This window comes from Cantharellus anzutake (genome assembly GCF_015039405.1).
Source record: "Cantharellus anzutake strain C23 chromosome Unknown EI90scaffold_159, whole genome shotgun sequence".
Lineage (NCBI taxonomy): Eukaryota > Fungi > Basidiomycota > Agaricomycetes > Cantharellales > Hydnaceae > Cantharellus > Cantharellus anzutake.
Window position 1 is genome coordinate 31,805 of NW_024067109.1, and position 26,873 is coordinate 58,677.

A 26,873-nucleotide genomic window follows, 5' to 3' on the forward strand; every position below is an offset into this window, starting at 1 on the left:
GAGATCGACTGAGTACTCCTGGGCTCGCGCCGAAGTCAGATCTCGCTCGGGGTGTACGGCAAGGTTCGGGTGGTAACCTTTGTTCGCGAAGAACGGTGAAACACCGGTTGTAGCATTCGGCGCGTTATTATAGGCGAACTCCGCCAGGGGCAGGAGCTCAGACCAATTGTCCTGTTGGTAGTTACAATAGACGCGCAGATATTGCTCCAGTGTTTGGTTCATTCGTTCGGTCTGACCGTCGCCTTCGGGATGGTAACCCGAGGTGAAGTGTAGGCGAATGTCCAGAGCCTTGCCAAGGGAGCGGAAAAAGTGAGAAACGAATTCTGAACCCCTATCAGAGGTTATGTGGGATGGAACGCCGTGCTTGGAGAAGACGTGGAGGAGGAACAACTTCGCCAACTCCGGGGCTGTTATGGTATCGGTCGTTGGCACGAAGACGCACTGCTTTGATAGCCGGTCGACGATCACCAAAATAGCCGTGAAGCCGGAGGAGTCGGGAAGTTGCTCAATGAAATCCATTGATATGGAGTGCCACGGGCGTTCGGGGATAGGTAGCTGTTTGAGCAAGCCATACGGCTTGTGTCGTGGGGTCTTAGCGCGGGCGCAAGCCGTACAGGAGGACACATAGTCCTTGACGAATGTGCGGACGCCCGGCCAGGTGTACTCTCGGCGTAACAGATCCAAGGTTCGGTTCTGCCCGAAGTGGCCAGAGAGCGGGTGGTCATGCTTATACCTCAGGATGCGAAGCCGGAGGTCGTTGGCATCGGGGACGTAGATTCGGTTGTCTAGCCGTAATAGGCCATCTGCGTTTCGAGACCAACGGGAGTCCTCTGGGATCGGGCCGGCGAGGTAGTCGGCGATGGTGGGATCAGCGGAGAGGGCGGCTAGGATGTCTTTGTGGATGGCGTCGACGTCGACGAGGGAGCTCGCTCGTAGCACGGGTTCGGCGAGGTATGTAGCTCTTAGGGAGGACGCGAGCTGCTCCTGCGTGAACACCGGTCGGAAGTTCTGAGGGTTTACGCGAGCGTAGTCCCTATCCCCCTCTTTGGGGTAGACGTCCCAGCGTCTAGTCAACGCATCTGGTTTCGCGCCGAGTCTACCCGGGCGGAAACGGACAACCAAGTTAAATTGAGAGAGAAACTCAGACCAACGAGCCTGGCGGCGCGTTAGGAGCTTCGTGGTGCAGAAGTATTCCAAATTCTTGTGGTCAGTAACCACATCGACGGGGGTACCGGAGCCTTCCAAGTAATGCCGCCACCCTCGGAATGCTTCATAGATTGCTAGAAGCTCCTTGTCGTGGGTGTCGTAGTTGAGTTCCGGCGCCGTCAACGTCCTCGAACGAAAAGCGACAGGGCGTATCTCGTCATCCGCACAGCGGATAGAGATAATGCCTGAAATCGCGTAATCGGAGGCGTCGGTTTCGACTATGATCGGCGCGTCGGGAACCCAATGGGTCAAAATGGGGGCGGAAGTGAAGGCGTCCTTAAGTCGTTGGAAAGCCGAACGACAATCGTCGGTGAATACCCAAGGGGCCCCCTTTCGGGTGAGCCGGGTCAGTGGTACCACAATATCGGAATACTCGTGGATGAATCGCCGATAGAAATTGGCGAATCCCAAGAAGGACTGAATGTCCTTTACCTTACGGGGCTCGGGCCAATCTTGGATGGCCTTCACCTTCTCTGAGGACATGGCAAGTCCGCTAGGAGAAAGTACGTACCCGAGGTACTCCGTAGTCTCGGTATGGAACTCACATTTCTTCGGGTTGGCAAATAGCCCGTGCTGTCGAAGCCTGCGGAGGACTTCCCGGACGTGTTCCTCATGAGAGGCTTCGTCCTCAGAGTACACTAGGATATCATCCAGGTATACGACAACACAGACATCTAGGAGGTCGGCGAAGATAGAGTTGACGAACCGCTGGAACGCCGCAGGTGCATTGGTGAGCCCGAATGGCATGACTAGCCATTCATAGGAACCATAGCGGGTTCGGAACGAGGTCTTCCACTCGTCGCCTGCGGCGATGCGCACAAGGTGGTAGGCGTGCCGCAGGTCGAGTTTTGTATACACCTTCGCTCGGCTCGGGGCATCTAGCAGGTCTGCTATGCGAGGCAGCGGGTATCTATCTTTCTTTGTAATCCGATTGAGGCCCCTGAAATCCACGCAAAGACGGAGCGATCCATCTTTCTTGCGGACGAAGAGCACCGGCGCGGCGTGAGCCGATGAAGACGGCCTAATGAAGCCGGTTGCCAGGTGCTCGTCTAGGAATGCTCGAAGAGCCTCAAGTTCGGTCGGGGATAGGGAATATAGGGTTCCCAACGGGGGGTGCGCACCTTCCTCTAGCTCGATCTTCAGGTCGAACTCACGATGTGGCGCCAGAGTGTTAGCCTTGCTTTTGCTAAACACATCGGCGAATTCGTGATAGACCTTCGGTACGGCTTCGAGGTCGGCGGGCTCGGACAAGGTGGATGAGCGCAGCTCGCTCGCTTGGGACGGGATGCTCAGGCTGAAGGTTACGGAACCTTCTAGTCGGGCAGCGCGGACAAATGCCGCAGGGCTGACTAACTCGATCAAAGGAGCCTGGCGGTCGGGATTACTCGGTGTGTCTTTTGATACGGGAACCGATGTGTCCGCTGGAGGAACAGCATTCGGCGATGGTTCAGGAGAGCTCTGGGAGATCGGACTGGATTGTTCAGACGTCTGGAAAGTTAAACTGCTCTTTACCCAGTCAATCAACGGATTGTATCGGGCGAGCCAGTTATGTCCAAGGACGATAGCACAAGAGCCATCCAATGGGGTGACAAAGAATGTCATCGGGGTAACATCACCGGTAATAAAACGGACGGGGAGATCGACGGCGCGGGTTATCACATTGTTTGTGGTGCCGTCGAATAAGCGGAGCTGCATAGGGGTCACGGTATAGGTCGGGATCTTTATTTTATTAATCAATTCTGTATCAATAAAACAGTCAGAGGAACCTGAATCTATAAGAGCGGAGAAAACAACGGAGGGATCACATTTTTCTGGGGAAAATAGACCGTCAGGAGAAAACATATGCGCATGGGAGACAGGAGTCCCGGAAGAAGAAAACAAAGGAGAGCCGGGGGCATTCCCCCTTGAATTAGGAAATCGACCGTCAATGGAACAAAAGGAAACCGGGACAGAGAAAGAATTGGGGCTGGAGAGGGCGGACGCGTTCAAGCGTACCTCCCTCTGCGCACGAACCGGTTGACCGCAACCGTCCGATCGTGCGTGGTCCGGATGGTTGCCGGCTAATTTTTTGGGTCAGACGACGAGTCTGACTCCGGTTCAGGCGTTGCCACCTTGGCTGCCCTAGCCTTGGAAGCGCTAGAACCAGCCTTGTAGCAATCCTTAGCTACATGACCGGCCTTTCCGCAGAACATACAGAGCTTATTATCGAAGCGGCGTTGGCGCTCTTCCTTCGTAAGCCTGCCATTTTTGTCGAGTTTTGCGGCGAGGTCGGGTTTTGGTTTGCCGTTGGACTCCTTGTCTTTTGGCGTTTTGTTACTAGGGTTAGGTGGGGGGTCGGAAGGGCGTTGGTGTTTTGCGGGAGAGGATTTAGGCGGCGTCTTGTCGTTAGCATCGTGAGCGGGCTTGTTGCGCCGCTCGGTCTGAACCTTACGTTCCCAGTAGCGGCCGTCGATATCTTCGGCTAGGTCTCGTAAGTCGTATAACGACGTGGGCTTACCGAATCGAGTGATCTCGTCTTTAATTCGATCCGGTAATCCGCGATAGAACATGGCGCGGAGTGCCCCTTCGCCGAAATTATCCAATTTGCCCGCATAGCGGTTAAATTCGATCACGTATTTACCAACTCGTTGCCCATCCTTCATCGTGAGGTTGAATAACAACTCTTCGGCCTCGCCGATAGGGTCGTGCGGGCCGAAGTTGCGCTCTAACTCGTGCACAAACCTTTCCCAGTCGTTCATCCAACGTGGTTCTCGACCTAGGCGATGACGGCGAAGGAGGTCGGGCTCGAATAAGTCGAGGGCCGGCCCCTTTAGGTATGACACTGCATACAACACCTTGTCGGATTCGTCGGGGAAGGCGTAGGCTCGAGTTTTGAAATTCACTTCGCATTGAACGAAGAACGTGCGGAGTTTTTTAGGGTCTGATCCGTCGAACTGGTCGGGTTCGCGGACTTTTTTACGGGGGGGTTCGCGGCGTGGAGGCAGAGGAGGTGGTGCTGGTGGCGGAGGTGTAGGGATGATCAGGCGGATACTGCGGGTGGTGCGGGTTAGTTCCGAGATTGCCCTGGTGAGCATGAAGTTGACTTTATCCTTCGGATCGACTTCCTCGGGATTGATTTCCTCGATGTCATCCTCACCATTGTCTTGGGTAGCCGCAGCGGCTGCTTCAGCTGCAGCGCCTGAAGTCCTTCTCTCAGTCACCGGCGGTGGCGGAGCCTGAGCTGTTTCATCGCCCTCGTTACCACCCCTTAAGTCGTCGTCCGAGTCGCTTTTGCTAGCGTCTCGGCGTCGCCTTCTCGGGGTTGAGGAGCGTGGGTAGTACTCATCGCCCGCCGTGAAGCTCTCAAATTGTCTCTCCTCTGTCCTACCTCTTTCAAATGGGGTACTGGAGCTATAGTCTCTATAAGGCGTCGTAGAAGGTCCTGCCGCAGCGTTCCTGCTCTGCGAGCGAGTCATACGTTGTGACATCGTAAGGGCGTCAAGAGCGATAGGGAGTTCGAAATACTGTCAGAACCGTGCGAATCTTCGCCGAGGGTAGCCGTAGGCGACCGAGCGTTGCCCGCTAGTGGAATAGGCGTCCTACACACGACCGAGCTTTAGCGAGGAATAATCCCCACCGATCTCGAGGCCGAGGCTACTTAGGCGAGAGAGCCGGGATTTCGGCTTCAACGACTCGGGGGGGAGCGTTGCGCCTCGTTCTCGACGCGGTCCCGATACTTCAGAAAGTCAGAGGTCTCACGGGGGACAGAGGTAAGCCTAGGGGGTGTATTCTAGTTGATTTCGAACTACAGTACAAGCACTAGTTACAAGCTGTATTTAAGCGCTAGGAAACTGAATAGGAAATAAGTCGCCAGATCTCGCGGAGATTGCGGGCGGAGAAAAGAAGGAGGAAAACAAACAAAGGGCACGTGTTCAAGACAACGAAGGTCAAGCGTGACCTTCGCCGCGAGGTAACAAGGTGCGGCGAAACATGGGACAACAGGTCGCGGCGCTCTGCGCCGCTAGGTCGTTCAACGACAATCAAGAGAGGGGTTGTGGAGAGGTGGCGGGAAGTGGTTAGACGGCGACGGGCGGCGAGCGGAGTGTGCGGGGAGTGTTCGGGCGTGGGAGAGGGTTAGGGAGGAGGTCGTCTGGCCCCGGGGAACGCCGGGTCGTGACACATAACGCCACTATCTGTCCCTGAGCCCCATTTGCCACGTCGATGTCAGTGTCCAGATTGGTGGTTATTATGACTTTGCTTCCGACTGCTAGTTCCACCACTGGAGGCAGTCCTCCTTCGCGTCTTAATCGGCCTGAATGACTGTCGTCTTTGTACATGTTTCGTGCCACTGCCCAGCGTTCTGACAGAGTCAACTCTCGTCCTTCCATTGTATCTTCTGCATGGAATTGGTAGAAGACTGATCCTGCTCTCCGACAGTGTAACTGTAATGCAAGTTCGTTCCATTGTGTCCGTATGGCATGACGTGGTGTTACTAACAGCGCTTCCCTCCACGGATGTACTTCTGCATTCGTTTCAGGACACTTCGATGTTCCTAGAAGGAGCCCACGCAACATTCGGATATGTTCCCTCGTACACGTCCCATGTCGGCTATGTCTCAAGAATTCGGTCCATCCCGCATCATCAGCAAAAGTCCGTTATGCTCCGGAGCATCAAGAGTGGCTGGAGCATGTGGGAGACAAAACAGCAGATTGGGCACTCCTGGAGCCAATAGTGTTCTCCTGGGAGGGGGTTCAGGAGCAGCTGGGAGTGGTGAGGAGTATGTAATGTGCCAGGAACAGTGGGAGGAAAATTTTGGTCTCTAAAAAGTTGAAAAAAAAATTTAGGGAAAAATCAAAAAAAAATTCAGGAACTATAGTGCCTTTAAAGTGCTTTCAGGACATATAATTATTTGCAAAATTGGGGAAGAAATGATGGAGAAAAATGGAAAATACTTTCGGAGACCCGAGAAATAATGAGAACTGAATTGATGGGAAAGTCTGAAAATTGAATAGGAAAGTGAGGGGAAGCCTTGTAAGCATTGTTATTTTCTGCTGTTCTGATTTTTCCTGATTGTTCTTGGTCTCACTCCCAGCTGCTCCTAGACCCTCCCAGGAGCTTCCAGGAGTATTGAGGAGCAGCTGGGAATGAGACCAAGAAGAATTGGGAAAAATCAGAACAGCAGAAAATCACAATGCTACAAGGCTTCCCCTCACTTTCCTATTCAATTTTCAGACTTTCCCATCAATTCAGTTCTTGGGTCTCCAAAAGTATTTTCCATTAGCTGCTCCTGGACCCTCCCAGGAGCTTCCAGGAGTATCCAGGAGTATCCAGTAGCAGCTGGGAGTGAGACCAAGAACAATCAGGAAAAATTAGAACAGCAGAAAATAACAATGCTACAAGGCTTCCCCTCACTTCCCTATTCAATTTTCAGACTTTCCCATCAATTCAGTTCTCATTATTTCTTGGGTCTCCGAAAGTATTTTCCATTTTTCTCCATCATTTCTTCCTCAATTTTGCAAATAATTATATATCCTGAAAGCACTTCAAAGGCACTACAGTTCCTGAATTTTTTTTGATTTTTTCCCTAATTATTTTTTTCAACTTTTTAGAAGTCCCTATTTTTCAAATTTTCCTCATTTCCCTCTATATCCCCCCCTCATTCCCCCCTCATTCCCCCCTCATTCCCCCTCATTCTCCCCTCATTCTCCCCCTCATTTCCCCCTCATTTCCCCCCCTCATTCTCCCTCATTTCCCCCTCCCCCATATTCTGCCAGCCCGAAAGTGATTAAGTTGCTAGATTAATCATATATCAGGCCATAAATTTTGATTGTGTATTGGTGAGTCTCAGTGTCCTTGATATATAGTATAGTGTTTGATCTAAATGTTAAGCAGTGTCTTGTTGTGTTAGTCTTGTGGTAGGAGGTATTCATGGGGGATCTTCCCTCTTTTTTTCCTTTTCATTTTCAAATGCTCCAGGAGCTCCCAGAAGCTTCTCACCCCTATACACTTTGAAGCATTTAAATTGTATTTACTGGATATGTTTGTGCACAAAGCAATGCTCCAGGCCCTCCTGGGAGTGCCCTGGAGTACCTAGCCAACTCCGGAGGAAATGGGCTGTTCCTGGACCGGCCAATCTCCTCCTGATTCTCCCAGTGCTCTCAATACTCCGGAGCACTCAGGAGCATAACAATTTTTTGCTGATGATCTTGCACTCGCATTTGGTGGGTCAGGAATACAACTGTTGTGAACTCCTCATACAGTTCGGATTACTTCTTCTGCGCTATCAGTGCCTGGATTGGAGGGCCAGTAGAGAGGTGCTGTTCTTTTTTGAACCACCGGCTTGAATTGATGAAAGTCTCCGCATATTATGACACTCATCCCTCCCCAACTCTTTGTGCTCCTCTCCATTGGATGATTGTGGTGCCATATCAGTGAGAGAATGGTTGACATGCGGGCAAGAAGTGATCGTGACACCATTGAGAATTCGTCGATGATCAAGTATTTTTTCTTTTCCCAGAAACATGCCAGCTTACGTATCTTTGCAGCTGATGGCATTCCTGCACGGCTTGGAGTTAAGCCGAACAGAACGTGTAGTGTCTTCCCTCCAATCAAACTGGCGGCAATTCCTGTATATGCTCCCATTGCTAGCATATCGCTTGAATTTTGCCTCTCGAAGTACTGCGCCAAACCATGAATTACTCGAGACTTGCCCGTTCCTCCTTCTCCTGTTAGAATCATAAGCAGTTGCTCACGCTCCACTCCTCGTTTTGTTGCATTGACATGGTTTGTCACGTTTTCATACGCTCGTAACTGTTCTTCATGAAAGCTTGACACCTCCACTTCCATCACAGGGTTGCTGACTGGGACATGCTGGATAGTGGTTTGCTGTGTTTCATTGTAGGCGTCCTGTTCCATCGTAACCTCCCCTTCCACTGTACTAACACTCGTTCCCGTGCCACTTCTCTCCTCCATCCCTTCTAAGGATGTTCTTGTCTTCAGTGTGCTCGACCATCCACTAAACATTTGGATGTTTTCATATGTTGCTGGTTGGATTCTTTCTGTGGTGACTGCCCAATTATTCGCCACTTCTCGTAGTATCCGTGCACTCTTGGCTATCTCTATTGCTTGTCGGGCGTGAATCACCTGCGTCTCTCTCAAGTGTTAGTAGATCCCTAGTCTTCTAAAGAATCTCTCACCTCATCTGTCATTTCTCGAGATGCAATGAACACGGACAATTGTTCTATTGTACCTTGATTCACGTTGGTCTCCTCTCCTTTATCTCCACCTTCACTTTCTTCCTCCTCACCATCACTCTCAGCGTTCCTTTCCTTTCCTTCTTTCCCTCTCTCTCCACCCCATGCAGCTTCTCGTTCATCTTTGTCTGCAGCTTCCTTGCATTCGTAGCGGTACTGTGCATTCGAAGCGAAATGCTTTATTGTTGGACTTTGCTGCTCCAAAGCCTGGTAAGCTTCTTTCCAACTTTCCCCTTCTGTCTTTAAATCCTTTGGTCCTCGCCAACTTTTCCACAACATCAACAGACTTGCATAATACAAGTCGTTGTTGCCATCTGTGGATACTCTAGGGATCCATGTACCCACAATGTCGACCACGGTATTGTGCTGATTCTCACGAACCACTCTTCTCTTAGTTTCCTGGTAACGATGTTTTGGTCCGTAAGAAGACCTGGTGTGCCGAGGTCTCCCCCTCCCTCCAGGCTCTTTAGCATCGTTGGCTTCTCCACTCCGAAAAGCCCTTGCAGTCCATTCTTCGTATGTGTCTTGCAAGAAATTATACAAACTATATCCTTCCAGCTCCGTTCCACGCAACATGTAATCATTCAGTTGTGATCGTGCTTGCACCGTGCCATTCTGTGCCATCACTAAAGTGACGTGTTCTTCTTCCTCCTGCTATTTGACTCTTTCACACTCCATCATTCTCACCGCTTGCGTCAGCGTTGTGAATTAAGTGTTCACCATCTGGCTCTGTTTGGTTCAGCGTAGAAGCTGTGGTTTCCTCTCTACCCGTACCCGTTATGAACCTTTTCACGGTGGAGAATTTTAGATATGCTTACTGTCTTTGCTGCAATGATGGATACCATCGCAGTAATAATGCCTTCACTCCATTCCAGTACAATGGGACGAAACTTTGCGACAGAAACCGATCTCCCCATCCCATCAAATACGAAACCACCTGAGGTCCTGACTGTTCCTGTTCTCGATTGGTTGCCCTCAAACATCGAAAGAGCATTAACCGCAATCTCTCTCTAGACTCCCGAACTACGTCTGTTTCCTCAAACTCGTATGCAGCATGCTTCGCTATCAGCGAAGACATGTTATACACACTCTTCTGGCCTTTTGTTGCATAATTCGAGATATACCAGGATAAGTTCTTCATATCTTCCCCGTTGGTAAGTAACTTGATGTCGTGATTACACCGGAGTGCAAGCAATAACTCTCGATTATAGTTATTCACATATCCGTACGTTCTCTTGACGGTCCAATTGCCTCTTTCATCCACAGTCACGTCCTTGCAAAGCCGCCAGGGTGCCCTTCTTTTGCACATCAAAAGTGCTGCTCGCCCATGATATGACAGACAACCTCCGATCCGGCAAGTGTGAATTTGATTCGATCTCATTAATCTTCGCTCCATATCCACTCTATGAGCAGCATAGAAGGGCATCGCAGGATTGAGTGGTCTAGACCATGCAAGATCTGCTTCGCGTGGTATGTCCTTTATGAGGTCCTTGTCCATGTCGCTAATATGAGCTTGGATGTTCTCGGTGATGTATTGAGAGACTTTTGCACGGAAGGCAGATGTCTTGAAAAGGTCCTTCAACTCCTCGCATGTTGGACTTCCCTCCAACCAAAGCAACAAATGAAGATGAAGAGACGCCCGGTTCTGAGACTCCACTACTCCAATGTATGCTACCACTCGTCCAAGAACTCCTCCTCTCGCAACCGTTCGATTTTTGCGAACACTCAATCCTATCAAACACTCCAACATTGTGGTTATGAAGAAATGGAAAAAACGTGCTGCTCCCATGGGATCTGCTGCGATGTTTTCCGACCGTTCTCGGGCGTTCGGACCTGAGGTTCGTTCGAACCGATCCAAATCCACCTCTGCACCACAAAAAACCTGCGCAATCGGATCATGCAAGTCACTCGGATTGATAGTAACCCACAGGCTCGGTGGGCCAAACTTTATGCTCAGACTCCAGATCTTGCTACGTATGGATGCACGACTCTGGTTTGTCCCCACTACTTGCCCCGCTGTTATCTTCAAATGCCGCAACAACTTGCGAACTCCTTCATCTGAAATCACCTTCTTCTGTCGCTCCTCCTCTGCTGCCACCTGTAACTGGGTTACTGTCACTGAGGCCAAAAACCTCATATCTGCTTCGAAATCCTTCCGTGACATTTGGATTCTTGCTGACGACAAACACTCCTGCTTCTGATAGATGGCGAAAGCGATGAAAGGGAATGAATGATGCCTTCGAAAATGCCCATCATAATAGAGAAGACTCCATCGAATGTGCTCCAAAAAGGATAGTTTTCGACTCCTTTCTCCCCTAGGACCCCCACGTCCATAAGGATATATGCATGGAAAGGCAGACAGAAAGAATGGATTCTGATCCTCGCCCAAATCCCTTGCAAACTGTGTCCGTGATCGAACCACGTATCCACCCTCAGTAGACAGATTCGCCAGTGCATGCTTCAGTAAGTCCCCACTTGACAATAAACTGATATCCTGCGCCGCTACACCCAAGTGCGTAAGAGGAACCACACTAGGCTCTTTCTCTGCATCTGCTACTGTCAATATGTAAGCATTACCATTTACTATAATCACAGTAGATTCTCACAATCCGCTCCTTCTTCACCATCCATCGCAGCATGGACTGTTAAAAACACGCATCTCAGCAATAGTCATAGTGATAATCAGTATTCATGTTAACCCACCTCCGCTCTCGTCATTTGCAGTGTAACTGTCATTTTCCCTATTCAGCAAACTAACATCCACTTCTTGTCTCACTGCCGCCAGAATCTCTAATGGCACATCATCCTCTGGAAGGGATGATACTATATCCATGTCCACTTCGAATCCCGCATACAAAGGATTGTTCGCAATCAGCCACTGTAATGCAAGAAGTACCTTCCTACGACGGACGCGGAAAGTGCTCTTGAGCCAATGCTTCGGCAGATGCCCTCGTCCCAGATAAGTCACGGCGATGACAGATGAGAGAATCCGGGTGCGTCGAGGCATCTTTCTTCCTTCCAGCATATCAATGATCTCTCCCGTGTCCATGTCGTAACTTGTAACATTTCCAACCATTCCGCGTTGCATTGAGTCTGGATCGATCCCACGAGAATTAACTGGATGCATCTTGAACACGAAACAATGAGGATAGACCAGAGCGAGTAGCATCTGCTCAGGAATTGTTAAATCGGCTATCTCATCGGGTATGTCTCCCACCCATAACCCATTCGTCAAAGAAAAAAGAGGCATCTTGTTTCTCTTCAATGACGCTAGACACTCATAACACACCCCCATATACCGTGCTCCCTCCTCCGTTTCGCGTATGGCGGCTTTGATCACTAAGAGCCCCGAGGTCAACTGCATGCCCTCATGGACAGGATGTGGCTCCAAGTGATGAACGTTTGGAATATCGGCAAATGCTACCTCCGTCCAAGCCCCAGCCCCTATGTCCCTCCCGCAACACCCACACACTCCCCCTTTCACAGCTGCATTCGAGAGTGCACTCAAGTAGTCCGTCACACAAGCCACTTTCTCTTCCCCACTTGCAGAATCAAGAAATGTTCGATTGAGACCGCGCTCCCGTGCCAAATCATTCAATGCCTGAATCACTACATCTCCACTACGACCCACTTCCTCATTCAGCCGATTACGAGAGCGTTTCTGTGCACAAGTTAAGTGTACCCCTTCCCGCTCAATCACCGAAACAACATCTGGTTTCGACAGTCTATGCCAGGCCATGGCAATAAAGACTCTGAAAGTACAAAGGTGAGGCTCTCTGCGTCTTTGATAAAAGGCTTTACTACTTTGCTGAAATGTGTCCACTACTCCGAAAACTCTGTTATCCAGTCTTAACAATACTTCATTAAAATCTCCTAACGTCTGTCCCCACTACCAACGAACCACGTGGCCAACATACACTACTCTCCTCACGGGTTAACAAGTCTCCCAGCGCTATGGGATGTGGAATAACAACTTCTCTCACTTGCCTCCAACACTCCGCTTCTGGCATCAGATCCACTCATAGATCGTCACATGATCCTCCCTGCTGATTGTTCCCCTATGTCCATAACAGTGCCCACATACATTTCTTATCTTTTCACTCCGCTTCCCTGGAACCTCACTGGAAACGACAACAAGCAGTAAAGTGATTAATTTCCAACAGTGTCGCAATTTACCTAATTCTCTTTAGATCCAACTTACTGGGTCAAAGCGGGCAATGTCCACCTCTCCACAGAGTCTTAAACTGTGGGCACATGCTGACCTCCCATGACCCCTTCCTTTCTGAATCAATGTTAGCTTTGCCAACGGACTTTTTCACTCTCCCAATACACGCTCCTCTCACTTGACGCTACGGCTTCCTCCTACTTATACACCCACTTAATCCGCTGCTGACTTTTCCCTCACTCTCAAATCCCCTCCCTCTCCTCAAACCACACCGCACAGACACTATGACTAAAACTAAACGCAATACCTCTATGTCCACACCAATCAAGAACACTTCTTCGACCGATCTTCCACAAAGTATATCTCCTCCATCCTTCATCGTCCCTCCGCTAACTGCTCATACACACACTCCAGCGACCACTACACCCTCAGATAATCCAGCAGCTGCATCCGCCTCAGGTCACTATACAACCTCCCTCAACGGCAACCCTATAACTGCCTAATAATCTTACCTCAGAATTGATTATTGAGACCACCACGGACACGACCGTTACTACTGAATCAAAAGGTTCGTTCATCACTTACTCTCTCATAAACTATGTTTCACACTCACTGGATTCTTACACACCATCAGACAAAGAAGCGACTAATTCAAACGAAAGCACTCCAGCAGACCTCCCTCCCCTCATCTCCCCAGATGCCTGGTCCGACACAGTGGGTGATGGTAGGTAGTACTGATTGTCAACACTTCATCGCTGATAATAACATCCTAGATACAAAGGAGGACGAAAAGGAAGAAGAAGAAAAGGCTGCGTCCCAAATCATCCTACACCCCTCCACTTTTGTTTTGACTAGATTCACTACCACTCCCCATGACGGTCTTACAGACATCGACTCTGTCCTTGCAACGGACTATGCCCCGGATACAATTTTCAACAACCGCTGTCGCTTCCCTGATGATTTCCTCAAGTATGTATTCAACTCTACATATCAGTTGTGCTGCTAATGGTCACACTTAGGCGACTTTATGCTTTCACTGAAATCGAATACCTACACGATGAAGGAATCATTGCCATGGAACTCGTTAAACCCTCTGACAATCGTTTCGGGTTCTTGGCATGTCACAAAATCTACGCTTTCAAGTCAATGATCGGAAAGAACGGTATCGGAGCCAAACTTTGATTTTTACTTTTAGGAATTGTGAAGCATGCCAAGCAATACCAAAGCAACTACGCTCTTGATCTAATCCCCCTTACGCGCCAGGGGTTCATTAACGCTGCAACCTTCATCAAAATGTTTACCAGCAGTACGTTCCCTTACTTCCATGAGGATGTGATCCCACCCACCTCCTTTCCTCTCCAGAGAACGTCAAGAATATCAGCATCTCTTCAGAGTCTGTGCCCATGTCCGCGTTTGCACCTGAGGTGACTATCTCATTCCCGTGATGCTTTTGTTTCTTCGCTGTATCATACCTCTCACAGGATGACCCATTCAAGAACATCTATGACGCCAAACCGCTTGGGTCCTACAACTTCCAACAGGACAAAAATTTGCCCTACCCCCTCGATCTCAAACCTGGTGACATAGTGGTCACTCAATGCCTCTTGGAAAAGTTCACTGAAACCGGCACCAACCTAAACCGGGCTGCCTTTAAACTCATCGGTGTCGCTTACCTTGGCGACGGCCCTACTCCCAAGAATGACATTGCGACCCTCACTGCATCCCCATCCAAACGGGCACTCTGTAAGTCACAGTCGCGACACATCTCAAAAAAATGCTGAAAGGCGGGCCCTCTCACAGAAACGCCGATTGCGGCCGAAATCTTTCACACTTCTTAGTTTCTGATCTGTCTGAGGCCCCCCTCCTACTCGTCCTACCTTCTTGTCTCAAAGAAACACCTCGCCCGACTAAACTCTATGTACATACTGTCAAAAAGCGTGTTTGATTTAATACCACAATGTTTCTGCTGCCATGGCTGTGCAGGTTTCCGCGATGCAAAGCACGCACTCTAGTAAAAATATGACTTCTCCGATAAGTTGTTAAACTTTGCCGATACTTCATTCACCGGCATTTCGCCGATATTTTCGCCGATTTTGGCTTTCCATCTCTGTTTCTCTTCAATGGCCTACTTCCATTTTGAAACATGTTGCTTGTTTTCAATGTCACTCTGTTTTCTGTTTCCGTTTCTGTTCTTCTGGGACATTTGTTTCCTTTTTGGGAACACCGTCCACTCTGTCTGAGGACTCTGTCCTCTCGCCGATTTTTTCGGTCGCCATCTCCTTGCCTCTGAGGATTTTGTCACCCCCCAATGATCTGGCTCATCGCCGATTATCACTTCGACTGTTGTAGAGGCACTACCGGCACACCGGTATCCAGGCCCGCAACAAGTATCAAACCCGCTATGCTACCGGTGCAATCAATTTGGACATTTCAATGTCACCTCGCTATATGGACCTTACCCTACCGTTTCTGGGACACCAACTACACTCACCCACCTTGCTCCGTTGAGCGACCGGGATTTTGAGCAAGTAAATCAGTCTGAACGTCCAAGTATTCCAGTTTAGTACCCTGCGCACCTGTCAGGGCATGCCCCGCCTGACCCTCGCTCCGCTCCCCCACTCCACACCGCCTCTCCCTCTCCCTTTCTTCCTTTCTTTCTTTCTTTCTTTCTTTCTCACATGGACCACCTTTCCCACTGCTCAATGTATCACAGGCGTGTGTCACGACCATGCATCCCGGCCCGTTAGCCGCCCGTCCCGATGCTGCCCGAGCCCATTCCCGCTATGCGAGCGCGAGCGCGAGCCCCGACCTCAGCCCTATCCTCCATGAGGACTCCCTGCTCACTTCCCCGCTTGCCCCTAGGCTCCCCTGCACCTGGCCAACTCCCCCCACAGCCACACCGACCTAGTGTGACTCCGCGACATCGCCTACTCCGCTATGATACCATCGCCGCTATCGCGGCCCTACACCCCTTCGTTTATTTATCTGTTATTGTTTGTTTTGACCCTCGGTCATTGCCGGCCGCTGTGCGGCCAACCCCGCTCTTTGTTCCTATTTGCTTCCGGACCCTTCGGCCTTCGGCCCGGGTCCGCTTCTATTCATTCTATCTTCATATATATATCCTGTATACTACATTATAGTACCTCAGCTCTAATATCGATTTGACCACAACCCCTAAGTCCTGACCCCAGCAAGGCAACCCCAGTGAGTCTGAAATGAGGGCCAAGAGACAGCTAGGGGGCACAGCACTCCCTTTAGAGTTGCTGAGGCCAAATGCCCTACCCTCGGGCCTTGTTCATGGCATCACGGCCATCGCGGCCTATAGCAGCCCGCATCGGCGACCTTCGGTGCCGACCCCGGACCAGTGTCTAACAGCGTGCATGCCCATTTCCCCCTCCTGTATCTCACCGTTCCTATATCGCCGCCACCGCCGCCGTGCTTGCCCCGCACCCACAGTGGGCCCTCTCGGGATCTCCCGTGGAGGCACCCGGAGAGCCGTGGCTGTGTGCGAGGGTGACGTGGCACGCCCCACATGACCGATCCCGCATGTCTACTATATAAAGAGCATGGACACGCTCCACGAATCGCGAATGCCGATTGGTTGGAGCGAGGTCTCACACACTCTCATTGGATGAAGGCGCTTACTTCAGCTCCCATTTGGGATGCACTCGCTTAGCTCATCACCCCTTTAGGGCTCTTCCTCACCCATTTTGGTTCTGCTTGCTTAGATCATCACCGATTTGGGATCTGGTCGCTTAAGTCATCGCCTGTTTGGGGCCAGCCAGCTAGCTTATCTCATCTCCGGTTGTGTCTGAGTTTCCTGACCAGCCCACATGCGTCATCTATCTCATCGATGCGCACTTCTTCACATGCCGCTCCAACCTCTTCACCTAATCTGTTGTCTAGAATGTGACATCGCAATGATGCAACTATCGATCCTGATTGACAATGACAAGCCCAGCATGGCTAATGTTGTACACTCTGCACTGCTACCTTGAGTCTAACATGGCGAACACACTCCACATCCGTTTGTAAACCATGCCCATTCTTCCTAACGTTGTACACTCCCGGAGTACTGCACAATTCAAAGGTTTCGCGGAGTGTGAAACATGATGATAAAAGAAATCCCATGTACCCACCTTTTTATGACTGTCTGAGTCGTCGTTGAGGGGCGAGATTTTCATCTGATGTGAGGTCATGTCAAGCCCTGAAAGTGCGCTCTAAAGCCATGGAATGATATAGGTATATACCACAGATGCGAGACAAGTGAACACAACCGGAATGACGCTGGGTGCCCGGCCAGCCAATGAGAGAGCAAGAACGTGTTTCAATGCACTGTTGAGACTCTGTACATTGAACGATTCCAGGGGGTTGTGTCGTCGCAATCATTGGATGAGTGTGTCGACCAAGGTATAACCTGGCCATTAGGTGATGTGTCAAATGAAAGAAACAAAGTCAAAGTGTCAATGAGCACGGGTGTCACTAATCCAATAGTAGTTGGATGGAAGGTAAAAAACTTGGCCGCATTCATCGTGAACAAATCGATGTCAAAACATACCACTTAGCCAAAAGAAAGCCGATCTGTTCTGAACACGCACAGGAGACTCTCCAACACTGATGAAAGTCAATCGAATTCCATCTCGGATCCGTCATAACTCGAGGTCAAGGCTAAAACCTTAAAGAGCGAGGCTTCAGCCAATCAGAGAGCGAGAAAACGGTGGTCCAGCTGAAAAAAAAGAACACAGCCATAGGTTCGCCTGATCTTGTATATAATAACAGCTGGAGTGGGAACCGAAGAAGTAGCCTTCTCACATTCCCACTTCAGGCAAGTAGTGTAGCCTTCCCTTCTAATAATAACTCACATTCCCACTTCAGACTAAGTGGTCGGGGATGCTCACCCTGCGACGAGATCGCCGCTATGCACAGCCGCTACTCGTCCCACCGAGTCCCACATGCCGGGACCTCGCCGCTTTCGGAGCTGTCCCTGACAGCACCCCCGGCCACCTTTGGGCAGTACTCCCATTGGTTGGCATTCAAGCCAATTCACCACGTATGCACTTTGACCACCAGGCATTCCATTAGTAATGCTAGGTATACCATCCCAGGATAGCACGCCTTTGTGCCGCTTCCACCCTTAGTTTCCCCATCACCTTTGGCCATCACACCACTGGTTGACTACCCACCTTCGCCTATTTTGCCGATGCCTTGTCATCACTTTGTTGGATGGGCCGCAATCCCACTTGTCTTATGACAAGGTTGTTCTCCCTGAGGCTCCGTTGAGCAATGGTTCTTGAACATACTGCGTCTAGATAACAGCACACCCAGTCCAACCCCAAACACTCCACTCCGACTCTACTCCGCTTTGCCGGACTTCACCACTCTACCGCTAGGATCACGGACTCTAGTCATGATACTCCGTTGAGTGATTGACGTTATGGGCCACACATCCTGAGCATCTGAGCACCCAAGCCCTGCACCCTCCAACTTTACTGGTCACCGGCTTCACCACCGCTGGCTGACACCCCACCTGGCCGTCACTGGCCTTGTATTATGGGCTAACACCCCATCGCCGTCGACCTCTCTGCCGACTCCGAGGGTATACCATGTTTTATCATGGGTTTAACCTTAGGACCGACTTTGAGGAAGAAAATTTGCTATTCCACCTGTGTGTGGAATCCTGAACACGTGTGGTAGTTTATTGGGAATTACCCCGATAGCGCCGCACCCTCCGGCTTCAGCTATAATAGTTGAAGTACTCTCCCAACACCGTGATGTTCCGCCACCATCTCCAGAAGACTCGGTGCAAGCCTATAAGCGCAGTTAGACGATGGGACGTCTTCCCTAAGAGGGGGATAAGGACTCCGTGCCTAACAACCCTTGGCCCATGACCAGTCTTCCCCTAGGAGTTTTCGCCGCGTCGTCCTGTCAACCACTGCACTGCTTTAACCTGGAGCAAGCCCGTGCGTGACACCGATCCTCCCTCATCACCTGGACATCATCCCTATCCACTCCCGACCCCTCAGTGCCTGAGTGCACACCCCTACAGCCCTCTCCTGACCTCATAGGTCAGTCATTGCAGAAGGCCTAGTATGGCCGACTCTTGCATCCAACCCCCAATGACCTCTGAGCCTGTATCTGATGATACAACACCACCGGTTCCGTACCCACCTGGCCGGGTCCTCGTAACCCAGTTGAGGACTAGATGTCCTCCTCCACCCATGCCTAGGTACCCCGCTCCGAGCCTGTTTGGCTCCCCCAGTTGACTCCGATTCCCCAAATGGCCATAGGCTTCCACCCCGTCAATCCCGCTATCGCTGCCTTCGCCGTAATTACCATAGCGGCATGGAGTACCTCCTTGTGCCATCACCAAATGGGATCCCGAGTCCTTTGTTCCCGTTCTCCTGGTGACGCTGTTGCCACTTGGCCGAGTTTTCATACCAGATGCCGCAAATCAGCACATTCCCGGCCCTTGGCAGGCTAACCACCTGAACACCCTGAGTGAGTCTACCCTCGGCCTGTGCTCCAGCACTCTGAGGACCTCGTCTCAACCCCACCATCTCCTTCCGTGATGAGTTTGCACCATGCTGCAGCAGTACTGTGCCTTGTACTGCCGCACTGCTGGGAACTCTATCACATTCCGTTCCTTCGGGCACTATGAGAGTCACTTGTGTGGTCTCCCATGTGTCATCATTTGACCCCTCCGCTTGTGGCTGCCTTGTGAGTTGACTTCTGTCCTCCTTGCACCGCATCCCCGAACTCCGCAGTCATGTTGAGTGGACTCTTGTCCTCCATGCGCCGCACCTCTGAACCCTTGGACATGATGTGAGTTGCCCAACCGGCCTCCATCTGTCGCCTCCGCACCCTTCGGGCCGATTAGGCCACTTCACTTCCGCTACCCGGATCCCTGGACTCATAGGAAGCATGGTAGGAAGGCCAAGTTTGAGTTAAGAGACAAGTCCACCAGCTTGTTCTCCTCTGACCCTCCAGCCATCATCACCGACTCCGTCTCCAACTTCCATTTTGAGTCCCACACCAATCCCACACCGACTTCACCTCCGCTTGAGGCATTTTGATCTTTCCATGTCGCCGTTTGTGGCGCTCCTACTTTGTCTCCTTGTGGGACACCCTCTGCTGTACCCTCTGCTGATTCCGGACTCGGTGCCGCATGCGCTGACTGGATACCAAAGCAAGGTACCGCGCCCTTGTCCTTTTATGGACACCAAGACCCTGCCGAGATGTCGGCAGCATTCATCTCCTCTCCCGACTCTTGTGCTGTGCTGCAGCTGGCATTCCTGACACCACCACTCTTAGGCCTTCAAGGGTTCAGGCCCTAAGAGGGGGATACTGTCACAGCCGTGCATTCCGGCCCATTCCCGGCCTGTCCCGATGCCACCTGAGCCCGTTCCCGCTATGCGAGCATGAGTGCAAGCCCCGACCTCAGCCCTGTCCTCCCTGAGGACTCCCTGCTCACTCCCCTGCTTGCCCTTAGGCTCGGCTGACTCCCCCGCTGCTGCACCAACCTTCCCACCCTGAGTCCGCCTCCGGCACCACGCCCAGCACGACTCCTCTACCCCACCCACTTGGCCCCTACAGGGCCACTACTATCCCCACACCTGACTCCGGCCCAACTCCGAGTCCAGCGCCGCTACGATACCATCACCGCTATCGCAGCCCTACACTCCTTCCTTTATTTATCTGTTATTGTTTGTTTTGACCCTCGGTCATTGCCGGCCACTATGCGGCCAACCCCGCTCCTTATTCATGTTTGCTTCCGGACCCCTCGGCCTTCGGCCCGGGTCCGCTTCAATTCATTCTGCCTTCATATATATATCCTGTATGATACTTTATTGTACCTTAGCTCTAATATCGATGTGTGTCAGGGACAGCTCCGAAAGCGGCGAGGTCCCGGCGCGAGGGACTTGATGGGACAGGTGTCAGCTATGCATAGCGGCGGTCCCGTCGCAGGGTGAGCGTCCCTGACCACTTAGGCTGAAGTGGGAAGTTGAGAAGAAGGCTGCTTCTTCTGTTCCCACCCCAGGCGCTATTATATACATGCGGTCAGGGTCACATGGGAGAAGCCACGTCATCTCCGCACACAGCTGCGTCTCCCCAGGTGTCTCTGTGGGAGATCCCGGAGGTGGCCGCTCAGTAGGCAGGAGTGTGTGCGCGGTGCGTGTGGCGATCAGGGGAGCAGGGTTAGGTACATAGTGGTACATGGAGAAAAGGGAAGTCGACCGTAGAATAGAAATAGAGAGAAAAGGGGAAAGTGAGAAAGGAGGGACGGGGGGTGATAGCGGGGAAAGCGGAGTAGGGCAGTACGGCGCAGGGTGCGGCGCAGGGTCAGGCGGGTGTGCCCTGACAATGTGACCATGACCCCTAAGTCCTGACCCCAACAAGGCAACCCCAGTGAGTCTGAAATGAGGCCAAGAGACAGCTAGGGGGCACAGCACTCCCTTTAGAGTTGCTGAGGCCAAATGCCTAATTGTCAGGGCACGCTGCCGCCGGGGCCTCCTTTCCTTTTGCCTCATCCTCTCATTCTCTCTTCTTTCCTTCTTCTCTTTTTCTATCTTTATACAGACGACCTCTCTTTCTTTCCTACACTTGTAGCACGGATGCGTCCGACACTGAGCACCCCGTAGGGGCACCGCAACGCTGGACACGCCACGCACTCCTACTTGTATTTCCCTTCCAACACTCGGGATCGACTGCAGAGCCACCTGCAGTAACCCGGCTTCGTCCGAGGGTGATGTGGCACCTCCACGTGACCCATTCACACATGTATATAAACTAAGCCGAAGCAGGACCGAAGAAGTAACCTTCTTCTCATTTCCCGCTTCAGGCAAGTACCCTAGTTTAGTCTAGCTTCCCACCCTAATAACAATACATTTCCTGCTTCAGCCTAAGAAGCCACACAGGGACGTAAGCCTGAGTGAGGGCTGCCCACTATACGGTCTCACCGCCCTGCCGCTGTCCGGGCCGCTAGCGCCGAGCGCTACGCCGCTACCCCTGCCTTCCTCGAGCCGTCCCTGACACTAATGAAATAGGAGCTATCATGCGTAACTCAGTCTCGAAATGGAGAACTAGTATTAAGATTTTTACCTATCATGTGTAACTATAACATGAAAGTACAATGAGTTATGCGCAAACACAGATAGAAAAGAAATGGTATCACCTCAGTCTTGGGGTGGAGAACTGAGGGAGGGAGAAAAATTACGGCATCCAGCATAACTTATACAACTGGAGCCAATATCGCTTAAAGCGATTGCCAGTGACAACTGGTGATATAAGACAAAGTAAATTGGGAGCGCGTGGTACTGTGACTCTGAAACAAAAAGGTATAGTCATTGTTAGTCACGACGATATTAAGTTAAAATAAAAACTCCCCAATCCACGCTGCAGCTTGGCTGTTGTCGATGAGCGTTGATATTCCAACATGCCCACTCAACGATCATGACCATTGATAATTCCCATACTGAACTTGTCGTGTTTAGCCAGCGCAAGTCCTTTAGTAAGAACGTCGGCCACCTGATCGGCCGTCGGGACATAATCGAGCTCTACGTCTCCATTGTCGACGCATTCTTGAATGAAATGTTGTCTGACGCAAATGTGTTTAGTCCGTGCATGGAAGGTGGGATTAGCGGCAAGGGCAAGAGCACCCTGATTGTCGCCAAGGATGGTGTGAGGAATAGAAGGGGGTTTGAGGACGTCGCCAAGAAACTGCTGAATCCAAATGGCTTCCTTAGATGCATGAGTCAATGCCATGTATTCACCTTCTGTGCTGGAAAGAGCTGTTGACGATTGTTTCTTTGAACTCCAAGAGACGGCAGCGCCGGCAATCTTGAATACAAAGCCGGAAATGGATCGATGATCGCACAAGCCACCTGCCCAATCGGAGTCGGAATAGCCTGTAAAATCATCATCACGAACTTTACCGTCACAGACTAGCTTGTAGTTTCGTGAATAGTTCAAGTATCTGAATACACAATTAATGGTGGTGTAGGCAGGCACAGCCAGTACCACGCAAACGAGCCAATTATCGCGATTCTACCACTCTCATCAAGCACCCCACTTCCAAAACACATCTACCACTGTTCCAAATACCCCTTCCACATTTTACATATTTTTTCTGATTTTTTCAAACCATTCCTGACCACGGACAACCATCAGTTTCCAAATTGGGCAACTGTCACCCGCATATTCCACCGCTTCCTCTGTATCTCCATCAATTCTCCACCGATCCGGACGAATTTGGTATCGTTGGAAAGCCCTTGTTAACACGAGTCGAACGATGTTACGAGCGACGGATTTGGTTCAGCGGTTGAGGCGATCGCCATGGTTCTTTATTTCCTTAACAACATCAATATTTCTTTGATATTACTTTTTTCTTACTTGTTCCTTGTGGATCTGTTGCCGTCCTAAACCCGTCGGATCATTCGGATTTCCACGCATACCTTTTTCATATTTATAACTGCCTCTTCCCTGTATTTACAAAGAGGACTCCCCCCAACAGAGAGAGGTGCTCCCCAACAGACATGAAGTTTTAGCAGACGTTACCAGCGCCCAGAGCGGCGAATACGAAGCCAAAGAGGCTCAAGACATAGTGCAGGGACAGAGTTCCCATCAGTTTGATTATCAGTGAGAGTTACAAGATTATCATTTTTATCACATCACACCCAGACCATTTCTCCTCCCCCCTCCTCATCATCTGAACCTCCCCCGAGCACTACCAACTCTGTGGCCCCCCTCTCTTTCTCGTTAGGGTGGTAGATCCCTTTCCCCCTTACAGCGGCAAGATGTTCCTTCCCAGGATTGGTGGAGTATTGGCTCAGCGCGCCCACTGAATACGCAATATCAGGACGTGTACCGAGCATCGCATACATTGACTTCAGGGGCATCAAGATGGGGTAGTTTGAAGTTGGATGTGATGGGAGTGGAAATCGGACGAGAGTCAGCAAAACCAAAACGTGAGAGAATGTCTTTTACGTAGCGGGTCTGAGATATTGAGATTAGGCGCTGGGATCGATCGCATGTGATCTCAAGTCCTAAAAACCAATGAATGTCCCTGAGATCCTTCATCTTGAAGGCCATCATGAGCTGAGACTTCTTGGCGTTAAGAACCTTGACATTGTTGGATAAGATCATCAGATCATCGACGTATAGTGCGATAATGCAGAAGACATGTCCCTTCCCATGATGGATGAACACAGCATGGTCTGAATCACACTGGAGAAAGCCAAGTTTCATGAATTCTTTCTTAGCCTTCTTGTACCATTCCTGTGAGGCCTGCTTCAAACCATACAGGCTCCTCTCTAATTTCTGTTGGAGGAAGGGATCAAGTGATCTCCCAAACCATCAGGGAAGGGGTACCCCCCCCTGGCATAACGGGCGAGTAGTGTATGGATGCACGCTAGAAGTCCTGGGTTCGATACCAGGCTTGTCCATTTTATGTCATTTGTCCAGTCACGCTGGTTTACATCATAAGAATTTGGAGCTCCGGATAAGTCCAGTAGTCGCACCGGATACAAATTTCCTCAACTTCCATACCACATTCTCCTTCCCATAGTCCATGCTCCCTGCTGGTGGATCCATGTAGATAGTATGTTGGAGATCGCCATTCAAAAAGGTGGTCTTCACATCCATTTGGTGGACCTCGAGATTGAGTCACACGGCGATGGCGAGTAGGATCCGGATAGAGACCCATTTGACCACAGGTGCGAAAGTTTCATCATAGTCAACTTGAAAGATTTGACCAAAACCTTTAGCAACAATCCTTGCCTTGTAACGTTCAACGGAGCCATCTGCTCCCTTCTTCAAGGCGAATACCCAATGACAACTGACGACATTTCGAACATCAACTTCGTCAGTACTAACCGGAACATAGGTCCGGGTTTCCTTCAAGGACAATAGTTCATCTTGGCAAGCTTCGAGCCAGGTGTCAGAGTCGGGGCGGTTCATGGCACTTTGTAGGTGAGTGGAATATCAGATTGGGCGACGTAGGCATGGGATTCGCCCACTGGTTGGGTGTCTGTGGAATGAGGCTGATTGGATCGGCTATAGGAACTCATGAAATATCGATCGTCGTCATCTCTCGTGTGCGTGTGTCGTTCACATCTTGATCGTCGCGGTCCCTCCAGTACGGGTTCTTCCCCGACATCTCCACCAATCACACTATTCAATCCATCCACTTGTCCATCATCACCATTGTCCCTTTCCCCACCATTCTCGTCACCATCCATGCAACTTCCGTGCTCATCATCTTCCCTCTCTACCTCCCTGTCACCAGATCCAACCATACTACCCCTGTCAACCACATGCAAGAGAGAATCCACTATGGGAGATTCGATCGTAACATGTTCAGAATCAGATGAACCCTCGAAGAAGTGGACATCGCGAGACTCGTGGATTTTTCAAGCGTCGGGGTCGTATATTACAAAGGCCTTTTTGCCAACAGCGAGACCTAGATGGATTCCCATGATGGACCAGGCAGCAAGTTTATCCCATTGGCCTTCAGGAACAGCAAGAGTAGCCTTGCATCCAAAGGTGCATATTGTGGATACTGATGGCTTGTTGCCTGTCCATAGCTCGAAGGGAGAAACATCATCAGGAAGGGCGGAATGGGGAATGACATTTTTGACAAGTGCAGCGTGCCTGAGCGCATATGGCCAAGCAGTCTGTCCAACAAGGGATTTGACGCTTTCAAGCATCGCAATCACCATCATAACAAGAGTCCGGTTAACACGCTTGGCTACACCATTCTCTTGGGGGGTGTGGGGATTGGTTTTCTCGTGGACGATGCTGATGTCTTTGAGGTATTGGGTGAAGTCGTTAGAGAAGTACTCACCACCACCATGGGTATGCAAGATTTTTAGCTTTTTTCCGGATTGACGTTCAGCTTGAGCTAAGAACTCTTTGAACTTCTTGAGGGCGTTGCTCTTCTTCTTGATAGGATAGACAGTGAGATATCGCGAGTGGTTGTCATCAACGAACGTGATGAAGTATCGATACCCTTCGCGTGTCACGGTCTGTACCTCACATATGTCTGAAAAAACATGTCCAAGAACTTCGTCAGAACGGGTAAGTGTCGACTTTGGAATGGGGGAATGTGTATGGCCTGATGCTTCACACTCTTCACAGTAGGTAGAACTTCCCTTCCCATCCCCAATCACTTCCATTCCCCTGGCCATCCCACTCCGGACCATCTTCAGAATCGACTGCGTCGAGATGTGTCCGAGTCGGGCATGCCAAACATCAAGAGACGCTGTCGCTGTGGTTGTTCGAGCAACCAGCGCAGCTTTGACATTCCCGTCCTCGACATCTCTGCTGATGTACGCACAATCTAAACCGGTTACAATACAAGGTAGCCTATAAAGGCCACCAGAAGTCTTGGCAATGCCAAGTACTTCATCGTTTGGATTGAGGATCCGGCAACTGTGGATGGAGAAATGAACTTGTACCCCAACTGAGGTCAAGCATGCCACGGAGAGAAGGTTAGTGCCAATTTTTGGACAATAAAGAACGTTAGTGATGATGATGCAACAATCTTCGGTCCCATTGTGGAGGATGACTTCGATCTGGCCCTGACCAGTGGCAAAAAGTTGTCAGGGCCCGGCCTCGGACTCGGAGGCTCCCTGACCTCAACCCCCATCTGGCCTGTCCTCACACTATGCGGGGCATGAGATGTATAGTAAAAGAAAGGGAATATATACACTTGCCTATGCGGGGCATGAGATGAGAAGAAGGGTAAAGGTCTCATCTCCCCGCATGGTTGCTATATAAAGGAATGGGTCACATGCCCACAACTATACAGCTCCTAGACTTGTGCGTGGGCGAAGGCGCAATGGATAGCGTGGCGACGGTGTTGCAGGGATAAACCCTTGCACTACAAAACACTGCTCTTTCATTCTTTCATGTATATACATTGGTGAGTGTAGTTGGGGTAGTCCCGTGACTGCACAGCCACAACTATACAGCACCGTACTACAAGGACCTTTAGTGAGATTGAGAGAGGCAGGCAGGAGATTACCATCCCCCCTGTGAGCCTGTGTGACGTTGGGATAAATTCCCTGTTACAACGGCCCCAACAAGATGTCAAAGCCTCTTGATTTGAAGCGAGCCGGTAGATACAAAAATCCCCCCCCAAAAAAAGGAGGTGAAGGGGCAGGTGGAGGGTAACGATGAAGACAGACAGAGAGTAGCAGCAAGAAGCGCCAACAAAAGAGAAGAAGTGAAGTTACAAGAAACAAGGCATGAGCCGAAAAATGAAAGACACC

At 50.6% G+C, this 26,873-nt stretch overlaps 5 protein-coding genes across 5 annotated transcripts; 2 read left to right on the plus strand and 3 right to left on the minus strand.

Annotated features, from left to right (window-relative positions):
* Positions 1–5,223: 5,223 nt before the first annotated feature.
* EI90DRAFT_480886 (uncharacterized protein) lies at positions 5,224–5,958 on the minus strand. The gene has a single exon (XM_039067682.1). It carries the CDS (start codon positions 5,757–5,759, stop codon positions 5,262–5,264), a length of 498 nt encoding a protein of 165 aa, XP_038908413.1. The 5' UTR covers positions 5,760–5,958; the 3' UTR covers positions 5,224–5,261.
* Positions 5,959–8,357: 2,399 nt separating this feature from the next.
* On the minus strand, positions 8,358–9,137 carry EI90DRAFT_3179477 (uncharacterized protein; the record flags this gene model as incomplete). Its single annotated transcript, XM_039066358.1, has 1 exon — positions 8,358–9,137. The coding sequence occupies exon 1, from the start codon at positions 9,060–9,062 to the stop codon at positions 8,358–8,360; it is 705 nt and encodes a 234-aa protein (XP_038908414.1). The 5' UTR covers positions 9,063–9,137.
* On the plus strand, positions 9,107–9,503 carry EI90DRAFT_3091150 (uncharacterized protein). Its single transcript, XM_039062373.1, has 2 exons — positions 9,107–9,380; positions 9,453–9,503. Exon 1 carries the CDS (start codon positions 9,218–9,220, stop codon positions 9,377–9,379), a length of 162 nt encoding a protein of 53 aa, XP_038908415.1. The 5' UTR covers positions 9,107–9,217; the 3' UTR covers position 9,380; positions 9,453–9,503.
* A 1,624-nt stretch (positions 9,504–11,127) lies between these two features.
* On the minus strand, positions 11,128–11,802 carry EI90DRAFT_2948963 (uncharacterized protein; the record flags this gene model as incomplete). The annotated part of the gene is made up of 1 exon (XM_039055378.1): positions 11,128–11,802. One exon carries the CDS (start codon positions 11,800–11,802, stop codon positions 11,128–11,130), a length of 675 nt encoding a protein of 224 aa, XP_038908416.1.
* A 1,085-nt stretch (positions 11,803–12,887) lies between these two features.
* On the plus strand, positions 12,888–14,384 carry EI90DRAFT_3294374 (uncharacterized protein; the record flags this gene model as incomplete). The annotated part of the gene is made up of 9 exons (XM_039067426.1): positions 12,888–12,960; positions 13,018–13,062; positions 13,121–13,171; positions 13,238–13,327; positions 13,377–13,572; positions 13,623–13,765; positions 13,799–13,909; positions 13,966–14,027; positions 14,085–14,384. The coding sequence occupies 9 exons, from the start codon at positions 12,888–12,890 to the stop codon at positions 14,382–14,384; spliced, it is 1,071 nt and encodes a 356-aa protein (XP_038908417.1).
* Between the last annotated feature and the right edge of the window lie 12,489 nt (positions 14,385–26,873).

Bases quoted from the DNA above. Each gene is read 5' to 3' on its own strand.
- EI90DRAFT_480886 (XM_039067682.1), bottom strand. From the start codon at position 5,759: ATGTTGCGTGGGCTCCTTCTAGGAACATCGAAGTGTCCTGAAACGAAT.
- EI90DRAFT_3091150 (XM_039062373.1), top strand. From the start codon at position 9,218: ATGAACCTTTTCACGGTGGAGAATTTTAGATATGCTTACTGTCTTTGC.